The sequence below is a fragment of the Drosophila subpulchrella genome, chromosome X (genome assembly GCF_014743375.2).
Source record: "Drosophila subpulchrella strain 33 F10 #4 breed RU33 chromosome X, RU_Dsub_v1.1 Primary Assembly, whole genome shotgun sequence".
NCBI classification, from domain to species: domain Eukaryota; kingdom Metazoa; phylum Arthropoda; class Insecta; order Diptera; family Drosophilidae; genus Drosophila; species Drosophila subpulchrella.
In genome coordinates this window covers 25,554,584-25,568,289 of record NC_050613.1, presented here as the reverse complement: position 1 = coordinate 25,568,289, position 13,706 = coordinate 25,554,584, and the positions used below count along the sequence as shown (strand labels likewise).

Sequence of the window (13,706 nt, the reverse complement as noted above, 5' to 3'; positions counted from 1 at the left end):
CAATTTTCGGCTATTTAAACAGCACACAATACAAAATTAAAGGGGGTCTCAAACCCCCTACCCAACAAAATGAGAATTTTACAAATTTTTTGATTTGTGGCCAGTTGTTGGGTTGTTTTTGCCACAGTTGTTTAGTTGTTGTCCAGTGCCGGTCACCGACTGTAGCCGATTGTATCGCCAGCGTAGCCACCTCACTACTTCCCAGAGCCGCACTTTCATATTACAGTGGATATGGCTTCGTCTATAACTACGTAAAAATGTTTAATAATATATATTGAAAAGTGATTCATATACTTGGGATTTAGTGAAGTAAACGCAATAGATCATATATATTATTGCCTATGACCCGCGTTTTCATACTACTGACAATTTGTAATGGTATACACAAACACGCGTTTTCATACTACTGACAATTTTTAATGGTATATACAAATAATAATTCATATATTTCTGTTTTATTGAAAGAAAAATATACATTTTAACGTAATAAATAGTTTATTTTAATATCAACTATTGAAAAAAACACAACTATTTTAAGGAGAGTGCATATATTTAAGATTTTTTACATATTATATTTTTAAAATATTATTTTGTATCATTAAAAAGTTTGTGTTTTTCTTTAACTAAAAAATGTATGCAGTCCATCCAATCTCCACTGTGGTTGTCATCCGTGCCTGTGGTCAAGAGGAAGTGGGTGGGGATGTGGGCTGTTCGACGCCATTGACCACGAAAATTGCTCATGCATGGCCGAAAAAGGCGGTGGGAAAATGGGGGCGGGGCTGTGGCGGTTGTGGATCGAGTGCGTGCGCTTTTCGTGTTAATAATAATTGACATTATCGTTGCTATTTGTTGCCTTCGTTGGCCATTGTCGTTGTTTTGCTCTATTTATGTTCCCCGGAATTTATGTTGTTCTTTTCTGTGTGTGCTACGGCCTTTGTTTGGGTATTTGTCCACAAACATTCTAATCAAAGTTTATTAATTCACAAATTGCTACACTTAACTAGTGCGATGGCAGAAGTGAGAGCAAGAAGTGTAGGAATTGGTAATAGAGTCACTAAAATGGGGGGTTTGTTTGAGGAAATTATTTAATTAAATTGAATTGAAACAGTCTGTTATTACAATGCCTAAGGTTTAATATATTATGAATTGGTTGTATTTCATGAAGGCAAAACATTGGATAGTCGTGAGTCATAAAAATCCATAGCCATACTTTAAGTTCAGCAAGCGAATCGAATTAATATCAATTTTTTTTAATGGATATATGCACATTCTTATCTGAACTTTGCCACCGCTAAAATGGAAATATTTTTATTGTTTCGAAAGCCATTATAATCAATAGGCTGCAACTCGACAGCCCCCTTCGACCGCAAATAATAAGTGGGAATTGTTTTTATCCAGCGCCAACCAGTGACATTCATTAATTTTTTTTTCCGCTGTCACTTAATTTTCTTGTTTTTGCAAATTTTTGTATTTTTTTTTGTTTGTGCCCATTTCTCTGTGCCATTTCCATGCCGATTTTGTTGATTTGACGACAATTTGCATGCAACAATTTATTGTTGACGGTCAATTGTCAGTCGAAGTTGAATGTCAATCAAAGTTGACAATGTTGCCATGGGCGGTGGGCGGAGGGCGAAGGGGGGTGGGATCGGACCCACCCCTCTGACGTAATCAAATTGTAAAATGGCACAAAATAAGGGAGCTCGAAGAGCCAAATGATAAAATCGAAACTCAATTATTTGAGATGCGTCGTCACCTTGAATAATTGAATCAACATTTTCGACAAACTCCCCGTCTCTTTCTATCCCCCCAATCGGTGGGTAAAAAGGGGGGGGGGGGTTTGGGGTTGGACAATTGGACAATTGAATTACGAATGTCGAGTATCGAAGTCGAATGTCAGTGGCGATTGAATCGGGGGCAAAATGGAAATGCAATTAAAATCAAAGATGTCCCAGTGCCAGACTGTAGAAAGAGATGGCTGCAAAAAGAGCGAAAGAGAGGGCCAAGTGGATGACACTCTATTAGCCTGGCTTTCTAATGGAAGTTTGATTGACTAATGATTGCAAGGATGATGGCGGAATTATGGCAAAAATTAAATACCTGAATTATTTGAAACTTAAATTATTTTAAATTTCTATAAAATGCAAAAGCTGATTAACCCAACTTTATTATCTAGTCAAATAACTTAATTTAAAAAAAAGCTACATTAATATGAACGTTTCTATAACAAAAAAAGACAAATGATCCTAACCAATAGGTTAGCTTAAATACCATTAAAAAACCTCTCTTTCAACTTTAATTGGCCGCTTGACCAAGTCCATTTATCACGCGGAAATCGCACTGATTTAGTCATGTGAACTACTTACCCATTCGGAAACGAATTAATTTGCCATAACTAAACTTTTTCGCCGGCCATAAAACAATTTCGGGATTTTGTTCTCTTTTATAGCTTCGCCGATTTCGCCATGTTTATTGTTTTTAAAATAATGTAGTACTTAGATTAATTGCGCGCATTATTCTTTGTCTGGCTGTACAGCACAAATAAAATAAATATGCAAAATATGAAGAAACAGTCTGGAATTTTTGTGGGATAAGGTAAATATTAGCATTTTTGGATAAGATAAGATGGTAAAGCGTTGAATAAAGTTCATTGTTTTGTGATATTGCTATCTCTATCGCTTATACTCGCCCCCTCTCTTTCGTTTTTTTTTTTTTTTTTAACCAAAGTGTGGGCTTTGAGTGTGCAAATATTTGAGCGTCGCCTATTTGTCAATTTTCTCATGCTTTTCGTTTACGTATCAATGACCCAAGGCGACCACATGCATATGGCGAAAGAGACGGCTATAGGGGGGGAGCGAAAGAGACGGGGAGTGCCCCATGGAGAGAGAGACGGGCGATGGCAGCTGCTCTTCCATTGACTTTACGGTCTGCTATTTGCTTAGTTTCTGAAATTGGAAGTTTTCGGGGGTGGCAAAATTACCAGAGTGCAAAAAAGAGTACGAAAAACATAAGCTTTTGTCGACTGTAATTCCATTAAGTCCTTATAAATTCTTCTGACTGAACACGAGTAGTGGGCCAAAAATTATTTAAGGTTCTTATGCTGTGCAAACATTATTGATAAATAAATATTATTTAAAAGTTGACTTTAATTTACATTTACAATTTTAATTCTTTAAATTTAAAATGGCTTACTATTTCCGCTGTTAAAGCTGGAGAATACAGCGCTGAACAGGAAATGTAATTATTTACATACATGAATAGCTAATTGTTTCATAAACGTTAGGCTCTTTAAACTGTTCGATATGACTGTGGAGCAAATATTTTATTAACCAAAAAAGATACAAAATACTAAAAAATCTAAGACAAATAACACAAAATTACTATAAAAACAGAGATAAGTTAGAGAGATTTAAGAACTTAAATAAAATGGTATTTCCCCTATGAAGATTCAATCTGATAAACGCTTTAACCCACCGTGCCGAAATATTTCATGCACAAAATGCCTTTCGGGCCAGGGCTTTTAATTGCAATTTCATGTAGCTCTTGTTTTTGTCTGTACACGCACAAATATTTGGCCCACTCAAAGGCCACCGGAGACCTGCAAATAATAATTATAAAATTAACAACAATGGCAAATACTGTGAATTATTTTTAATAATAAATGCCAATAATCAACGCAATTAACAAATTCATCGAGCTCAATTGGACAAAGTCAACGACTTGCAAAGGCGGCAACAATGTGGGATAATAACAATAATAGTCTTCTTAAGTTCGCAAACGTATCTGCCGTCCCTTTCCCCTGACGGTCTTCCCGTCTCTCTCTCTCTCTCTTTGAAGGCTTAGAAAACTTTGACTTTGGCAAACGTTCAAAGAGCGTTAAATAAATTATGCGGAAATGCTTAAATTATCCCTATTCCTAGCTCTGTTGGTCAGGGCATGGAAATATGTATATCAAATTAAAAAGAGAAGGAATAAAAGAGGGATTAAGCGAGTAAAACAAATCGGAAGTTAGGCTTTCAGAGATGATGGCGTGATAAATATCGATATATAAATATCGAAAATATCGGAAATTAAAAAAAATTTGTCTTACCATTTTTCAATTTAACAAAAACAGTACTTCGTAAAAAGAAAACATTGTTAAGATCAAGTACTATAAAAAAAACCTTTTTCAATCGACTTTACAATATAAAAATAGCTTTTAAATGACTAAAAAAAATGTTCATATAAAAATGGTTTGGTTTTAAATATTTAAAAATTATATTTGACTCAGCAATTTGCAAATTGTTTTCATTACCATTTCTTTTATTAACTTTAATTATGACACCATTTTTAAATAGTTCGATTTTTCTTTACAAAAAAAATTAAACTAATCCAATTACAAAACGCAAAAGAAGAACTCTTCAGGCTGACCTACGTCGTCTACAGTTTCTGCTCCACTTCGAGTGCAGTTCAAGTGCAATAAATTCGCTCCCCCCCCCCCTCCAGGGGAGAAATGGGGAAAGTGGGCGTGGCGGGTGGTGGGTGGTGGGTGGAAAATGGCGGCAGGATGTTGGCAAAACCCCAGCGAAATGGAGGGAAAATGAAGGCCCAGTGCGGTTTGCAAGGCATTGGAACCAATTAACGAACAATCAACCCCGGCAACCGCAAAATCCAAATTGTTCAGTGTTACATGAAACAAAGGGGTTTGAGTTTGAGTTTGATAGTTCAGTTTCAGTTAATAATACGCACATATATATGGTCGAATACATATGGTATATCAACTGACCAGATTTACAAGCGTGTGCACAGCAGCATGTAAAAACCAATTTCAAATGGCGACATTTTCAGGGGAAGAGATGCAAGTGTAGTTGCATATTTAAATATTTTTTATTACTATTTTGAAACTTTCTATTATTAGAAAATGTTATAATGTTAAAGGAGAACTTCACTTTAAATATTTTAAAATCAAGCAAATTAAATAAAGTATAAATAAAAATTAAAATATATAAAAATATTTTTTTAAAGTACAAACAGAAAAGAATCCAATATTAATTAATGAGCCAATCCCAAGTCGCCACAACTGAAATTGCAACAAACCCGATTTAAATCTCAGCAGATAAAAATTGAACATGATTTCTGTATTAATTTTCCCCTCTGTTTACATTTTTTTTTCCTTCACATAATAATTTGCTGCAATTTTAGTGAAAACATGCAACAAATAAAAACAATAAACATTTTAATTAAACTACAATAATAATCAGCAGAAGGCAAACGAGAGACACTGGGTAAAATTAAAATATAAAAAGAGAAACACAATGCACACGCACGCACATTTAATAAATCATTTTCCATTTAACTGGCAAATCAAATTATATTTAAATATGCTCAAATTGAGCAAACACAGCCGGCGGGTAATTCACCGAACATTCCGCACAGAGATAGTAATATCCACAGAAAGTTGAAATAAACATAAACAAATCCGCAGACAAACAAGGCTAATCAACAGAAGTTTTCTGGGTCCTCAATGAAATCAATCAAATTAGCATGCAAATTGAAATGGCTGCAAGCAAATCGAGAACTAACGAAGTTAATTTCTTTAAACTGCATAGTTGAACATTTTTAAACAAGGTTTAATGCTTTCAAAATGAATAACATTATTTTGGGATATTAAAATAATTATTTGATGTGTTACTTAATAATTAATACCTATTGTATTACTTAATATGGAAACATTTTGTGATAATTGAATTTAAAGTCCACACATTTGTAATTCAATATGGTGTGGTTGAATTAGTTGATTAAAATAAATAAGTTGAATTAATTACATGCGGTATAATGCAATAATTCCCACATTGTAAGTACTTATTAAATGAATTAAAGTAATATTAGCGCAGGGCTTTGCCTATGTGGAAATATTTTACTGGCTTTCGATTGCCATTTAAAAATGTTTTCAAATATATTGCAAGTCATATTTAAATGCCTTTTCAGGCCCTTAAATTTGGGCAACTTGGTGTGACCGAAAAAATCAAGTCTGTAGTCAGAGCCGTGAAATTCAAGTCTTTAAATGTGTGGCCAAATAAAAAAAAAGGCGGCAGACGAAAACGAGCAAACAAACGTTAATACAAAAAAATTACAAAAATGTGTATGAATGAACCAAAACAATGTGGGAAAGAGAGGGGGCTTGTGGTGGGAGGGAGACAGAGAGTTGGCAGCACTTGGCGGTCATTGTTCCAATTTCTAACCATTTTTTACCATTTTTTTTTTACTTTATTTTATTTTGTATGTGTGCTGTGTGGATTTTATTTCTTCTGCTACGTTTTCCAAGTGTTGTTGTTAATTTGTTTGGCTGTGGCGCGCATTTTTCACACACTACTAAACAGGGGGAAAATGGAAAATCCCCCCCAAACCCCCCAATTTCCCCCGACCATCCTGTGTGTCTTGTGACTCCGGTTTTGTGCATTAAAGCCTGCAGCTACCAAATACGCCACAATTTAAGCATTTGTATTCGTGCCTGTGGCTCACATGTCAGGTTGACCGCCCTGAACGAAAACAGCAGGAAAAACAGCAACCTAACAACAACAAGAAAATGCAGATAGTGGAAAAACCGGAAAAACAAAAACTTAAGCATGGCCAAAAGGACAACAAGTGGAGGCGCGCCGAGTCAAGGAGTATCTTGAAAAAAGGACAAGAATATTCAATCTTAACACATTGAATTTTTTTCAACATTTAAGTTGGCAAAATAAATATGAAAAAAAATTATAAACAGCTGCTAAACAATTTTTCCATGAGCTAAAAACAAGATATGTGCTGTACTACTACTATTTATAAGCGCTTGAGGCCAAATTGTGTGCCCAAAATGTACGGAAAATATGCGTGTGCAAATCTGACAGCTGAAACTCGCTGTTTTCCCGGCGAACACAGCTTTGAACTTAAAACCAAAATAACCGCCGACAGTTTTGAGTGATTTGGCTGTTCAACTAGTCGTATGCGTGATATGTGACAGATCTAATTTGCAGCGCTGTTCAATGCAGATATAAATCATAATTAGACGAGGCAAACTGATGTACTTACTCAAATCAGCACAATGGCCACATGATACTTACTTTCCGCTAATAGGGCTTTTTCCACATGGCGTATACGTAACTTTCGAACTTTTGTTCGTATTTGTTCAGCAGTTTTCCCTTAATTAAAGAGAGTAAAATATCAGAAAAATATATACCGATAGCCTTGTGGGTTTTCCCCTTTTTGATTTAACAAAAAAAAATATAAAAACCTGATATCAAATACTGTTCAAATCCAAACTAACTAACTTTATTAAAGCAGAAAAAATGGGGGGGTTTTTCATTTTTCAGATTGGGAAAAGCGAAAGGGTTTGGGGATTCACAAAGGGAATTCGAACTAGACCATATGCGATGTTAGCTTGCTGCTGCTACTCCATTTTTTATTTCAGTTCCCGTCCAGCGATTAAAAGCACCTATACATCCCAAAAAAAAAAAAACACCAACACCCACGGATGCATGGTAAAATAGATAGAAGCAAACATGTTCCCGTGCAGATAGAGAGAGACGGGTAGAGTGGGCGGAAAAGAGAGGGGGCGACTGACAGCTGCCGTCGGCTTAAATGGCGCTTACAGCAAACGCAAAAATTCGCGCCAAGCAAAAACAAAAAGCGAGGCATAGGAACAACAAGCAAGGAAGCATCAACAAAATCTGGAAAACATAAAGCATAGGTCGACACAGGTACAGTCGAAATTCCATATATCGAACTAGTTTTGGGTTCCCGTTCGGAAAGCCATTGGAAATAAGGAAAAATTAAATATAAAATGTTGACAATTCTTAAAAAGATAATTTCTAATGTAGAGTTTTAGAGAATTCAGCCTCAAGCTCATAGAGGTATCCCACTTCAAAATCGGAATCATATTACCCAAGTTATGGAATTTAGAAGCTCAGTTTTGGGTTCTCATTCCAAATAACATTATAAATACCGAAAAATCGAACATGAAAATGGGTTAAAATTGTGACCCTCTCATAAAAGGTAAATTTTAATGTAGAATATTAGATAATTCAACCACAAACTCATAAAGGTATCCCACTTGAAAATCGGGGTCTAATTACCCCAGTTATGGAATTTAGAAGTTCAGTTTTGGGTTCCTATTTCGAAAACCATGGAATATTCCGACAATCGAACATGAAAATGGGTTACAATTTTGACCATCTCTAAAAAAGTAAATTTTAATGCAGAATATTACAGAATTCAACCACAAATTCATAGAGGTATCCCACTTCAAAATCGGAATCCTATTACCCAAGTTATGGAATTTAGTAGTTCAGTTTTGGGTTCCTATTCCGAAAACCATTGGAAATACGGAAAAATCGAACATGAAAATGGGTTATAATTTTGACCCTCTCTAAAAGGATATATTTTAAAGCAGAATATTATAGGATTAAACCACAAACTCATAGAGGTATCCCATTTCAAAATCGGGATACGATTACCTGAGTTATGAAATTTAGAAGTTCAGTTTTGGGTTCCTATTCCGAATACCATTAGAAATACCGACAAATTGAACATGAAAATGGGTTAAAATGTTGACCCTTGTTATAGAGACAGATTTTAATGTATAATATTAGAGGATTCAACCACAATTTCATAGAGGTATCCCACGTCTAAATCGGGATCCAATTAATCAAGTTATTAAGATTATAATTACAGTTCCTTTTTTTTGGTGAGCGAGATTTTAAAATACATATTTTTGGATACGTACTAAGATTACCTATATTTTCTATGCTCTTTAAACCGAGTGCTTGCTGTAGCTTTGAAAAATGGAATTAACGTTCGCATAATTGAGCGCGAAAATTGTAACTAATAAAAGAGCAAAACAAAAAACGCAGCAAATTCAATTAAAGCCACAGAGCGAAGAAGAAGCATGCCCAAAATCACTCCACACACACACACACACACACAAATCCAAGTACACACACACAAAGTGAGTGTGAAAATTAAATTTGCCATGCTATTAGCATTTGTCTACGCAGCGAGTGGGAAAGAGACAGCAGGTTGCCAGGGGAAAGAGACGGGACGAGCCATGACTGATGCGAAGAGAATGGAATGATATATATATATATACCCATACCCCATATATGGGGCTTTTTTTCGGGTGGTTGGGGCACTTTTTGATGGATAGTTGAAGAAGATTCTCTTGTCAGACACGTGTTCGACTGCTTGCTAAGCAGTGTTAATGTGACATCTCGGCAGGGGAGGGGGTATTTGCTTTTTTCGGTGCTGTGCAACACTGGTTCTTCGGATTGTCATCCGGTAAATTGCTAAATAATTCAGGGGCCCCCGAAAGAACGAGTTGCGGTGTTGCGAGTTGCCATTCTTACACTGCGTTTTTATCCGCTCGAGTGACTTTTGTGGCCCACTGTTTGTGCAGTCAAATGTTTTATGAACAATTGAACAGATTAATTGACTTTAAATTGAGTTAAAATTCAAAGTCATGTTAAATACAAAGTCGCTTTAATTGCTAGTTGCTATTCCTAAAATTTAGTGCTCTAAAGTGATAACTTTTGGCTTTACAAATAATTGCCTTGAGAGATCTTGGTTGTGAAGGAAATGATTTTTTTGGGATTAGTAATATTGCTTAGTATTTTTTAAAGTTACTTTATCTTAGTACAAACAATTTGGTTAATGTTACAAAATATTATTTTAGTAAGCTAAGTTTTTTTTGGTTACCTTTTTAAAACATGCATTTAGTAAATTCGGATTAGTAAAACTGTTTTGTATTTATTAATTATTTTTGAAAATATTGTTCAAGTCCCAACATTTTGTCTCTCTGTATCGGAAGTATATTACATATGTTATACTTAAAAAAAATCATGTCGTATGCAAGCTTCTACAAATGCGGTGACCCATTTTAGGCACCCTTCCTCTGCAAAAGCATTCATCTCTGTCGACTCAATTCGAATTTATCAAAGTCTTGGCCAAATAATTTGACCAATATTGCATATGGATGTGCATATATACATATGTTAAGTTATATGTATTACTAAAACGGAGTCAATGATCGGCGGTCACTGAACTCCATGCTTTTCACACTTGCCCGCACTTTTTGTTGTCGGTCTTTCGATTTAAAGTGTCAATTTTTGGGGTGCTCTTGCTTTTTGATTTGATTTTCGTACGCTAATTCAATTAGATTTATGTGCGCCATTTGACATACATCCCTCTCCCTCGCTCGCCGGTCATTCCGTCTCGCTCTCGACCCATGCTTTTTGTTTGAACTCAACTCGTATGTTTATTTATTCCTGGACACGTCGCTAAATGGGTTTTCTTGTTTGTTCAAAATCAGATCATGGCCAATAAATCAACACTCAATTCGATTTCCAGCGTGGGTGCTGTGTGTGTGCTGTGTGTTTGAGTGCTTGTGCTGTGTGTGGTTGTCAAGCAAATTGATTTGTCCATTTCTTCGAGGGGTTAAACAAATAGAAAGAGAAATAGAAACAGAAATAGAAACAGAAACAGAGGACCCCACCGGCAACAGCAGGTTATGCAAATTTAACAGGAAGGGGCGGCCCGATTTTCCCGTTCGCCAACTTAATAACCGAATCGCCTTAAAAGAAAAGCCAAAGCCAAAACCGAAAAACCAGCCCAAGGAGTCACAGTCAAAGTCAAGAAAAACTTGTTTTCCCCAACCGAACAGCGGAAATTGTTGGGTTATTATGGTTTTTTTTTTTTTTGCTTGTCTTTTTAAAGCTAAACCAAGTCAAAGACTCATAATTGATACGCAGAAAGAAAGGGGGAAAATGGGGAAAATGCGAGAGATGAACGGATAGAGAGGTGTGTTCACTGGCGAACCAGTTGGAAAAGTGATAATGAATTCGGGGTAAACTGTGTCACGGAAAATAGGAAAAATCAACAGGAAAACTGAGAAAATATGCAAGACTTTAATAAAAATGTGGTGGCTATTATTCATATTCATTAATGGAATTGTGAATAATGTGTTTCTTACATACCTTAAAAAATTATTTATATTTAATTTTAATAATTCGAATATATAAAATATGAATCAAATGGCAATTTATTTTGTTCGCCATCAAATCAAGTATACGCCCTGTGATTTTTATGAAACCAAATTGTGAACTCTTCCACCGACCTCTTTGCATATAATTATATTTCTGCACTTCTTATTACGATCCTCAGTCAATTGAACCTCGTTTTTGGAACAAAATTCAGCATTTGACACTTTGGCTTATTGAAATGTAATTGAATTTGGAACGATCGGATGTTCGTTGTGGATCGCTCGATTGATCGACCTCATATAGAGTCGATAGTGGTGGTGTGATGCTGATTTAATTAGGCACTCGCATCGAGACTTTTGCTCATTTTCAGCACGTACTCGAGCCAACGACCAATGGCCAATGGAAAATGCAACTGGCTCGCATTGAGCCCGGTTATGACCGACCCACCGGGCACAGTGGTTCAAGGTCCATTGGAACCGGTCTCAATTTATTGACTAGATGACTGTCTGGGCTTGTTTACACACTTTTATATATACAAAAAATTCTATCATTGCAATCATTTTTTACACCTTTTTGTATGCTTATAAAATTTTTTGATAAATTGTCTGTGTAAAACAATATGTTTTCCAAGTTCATAAAAAAAAATTTTTTTTTGCTTATTCCTGACACAAATTTTTATGATTATAAGTTTAATGCGTTTTAAGCTTTCAAAGTGACAAAGGATAATTTCTTCTATTAGTTTGCCCAAGCAGTTTGATTTAATTTCTTTTAAAGTTAAGAAATTTTTTTTTAAGTTTTGGAATAGAAAAAAAATTTTTTTTTATTCATGGCACATTTTAATCATTATGAATTATATGCATTTGTATACCGTTTATGATTTAATACTGGAAATAATTGAAAATATTTTCTAATTTTGGGAATATTATCCAGAAAATACCCTTATATCTTAAAGATTTGAACCCACTATGCTGGGACTCTGAAGTTTTCTGCAACTTGGCGTTTTCGTCTCCAGTCCGATTGTCAATAAGGCAGCTCATGGGTCTCCAGTCTTCGGTCTTTGGTCTCCGAGAGCTTTGAGTCTCTGGTCCCAGGTCCCTGGTCATTCACATTATCGTTGCATGTGCCGAGAGGTAACCCCGCATGGGTGTGTTCGTTCATCTTTATTTCTTGTGCGTGCAAAAATTCAACAATTGCAGAAATTGAAACTTTTGCCTCTTGCCGTTGTTGCCCCACACAAGTAACATTGAAAGAAAACTTTCAGACATGAAAAACGTAAAAAATGAAATAAAATAAAATAAAATGTGCACACGTTTGCCTGTTTCTGTTTCGGTTTTTAGTTTTCAGTTTTTAGTTTTGCTGTTTTCTGTTTTCTGTTTGTGTTTGAGTTGGAGTTTATGCCCTGCAGACAGACGCTTAATATGCCAATGCACTTTTTCCGAGGGCTGGAGGAGGGCTTTTCCCCCGTTCTGGCTCACATTTGTGTTTATTTAATCTTTCACCGGCAAAATTGATATGCCCAAGTAATAAACAAACATCGCCAAAAAAATAGAAAGGAGAAATAACACAAATTGAAATTTATGTTTCAATATTTGCCTAATGTCTCAAGAAGCGGTTCTCTGTGTGGCAAGTGGCTGTTTGAGCTGCACAACTCAAATCGATTAAATTTTAAAGGGTGCTAAGTGCTTTCTCTTAGCAGATTTATTTTTCTGCCCTTAGATAGGGCGAATTATGACTTGAAGTTATTTTATTTTGTGTGCAAAGGCATTTAGTTTGTGGTATTTTTGGATTTATCTAGATTGGTATTCTGTTTTCACAACATTTTTCATTTTGCATTAGTTAATTAGCTTGGATTTCTCATTTGATTTTGAATTTCATTGAATTTCTTCAGCTCCTTAATTAAATTATGGATTTTCTTTCTGTTTTTTGATTAATCTAGATTGTTATTCTATTCTATTATTTTACATTTTTAAATAAAGAAATATATAAGATTTATATTTTACAATTTTCTTCAACAATGCACAACAATTTGCTTTTCTCTTAAATGCCATTCTCTTTCAGTTTCTTCAGCTTGGTAATTAAATTATGGACTTTCTTTCTATTTATGGATTAATCTAGATTGTTATTCTATTTTATTATTTTGAATTTTTAAGTAAAGTAATATATAAGATTTATATTTTATAATTTTCTGCAACAATGCACAACAATTTGCTTTTCTCTTAAATGCCATTCTCTTTCAGTTTCTTCAGCTCGATAATTAATTTATGGATTTTCTTTATAGCACTTGACTTTTGGAAAATTGTTTTCCTGCTTTCCGTTGAGCTCTCTTTTTCCATTAATTTCGTGCTTATTCTTGGCTATGCTTCCACACATCAAGCATACGCCATGTGGTGCATTATGCGAAATGTACTTCTTTTCGCTGACTCATTCTTTCACTGAACTTTTGCTGCCCTGCCGCATTTTTCATTTGATCTTACTTGGTTGCCCTTTTGTTTACTTGTTTATTTATTCTTTATATTTTTGTGCTGTCCCCCACTCTGGCCATATTTTCTTTTTTTTTTGTTTACTTTTTTATGTAATTTGCGCACAATTTGCAGTTCATTGTTTTAAAAAGAGAGAGAGAGAAAGGCTGAGGGAAATGGGAAAGTAACCAAAGTGTGCCTCATCAGGACGTGGGTTAACCCACTCTATCAGCCATTTTTTGCAGGGAGAAGAGAG

At 35.2% G+C, this 13,706-nt stretch overlaps 2 protein-coding genes across 4 annotated transcripts in view; both read left to right on the top strand.

Annotated features, from left to right (window-relative positions):
• The window catches only part of LOC119555987 (low-density lipoprotein receptor-related protein 2), a 164,323-nt gene that overhangs the window by 48,997 nt on the left and 101,620 nt on the right, over positions 1-13,706 (top strand). The window lies entirely within an intron of this gene.
• Positions 11,398-12,284, top strand: LOC119558291. Its single transcript, XM_037871679.1, is given in 4 exon segments — positions 11,398-11,449; positions 11,944-12,057; positions 12,060-12,229; positions 12,231-12,284. Coding segments are annotated over 4 exon segments (390 nt in total).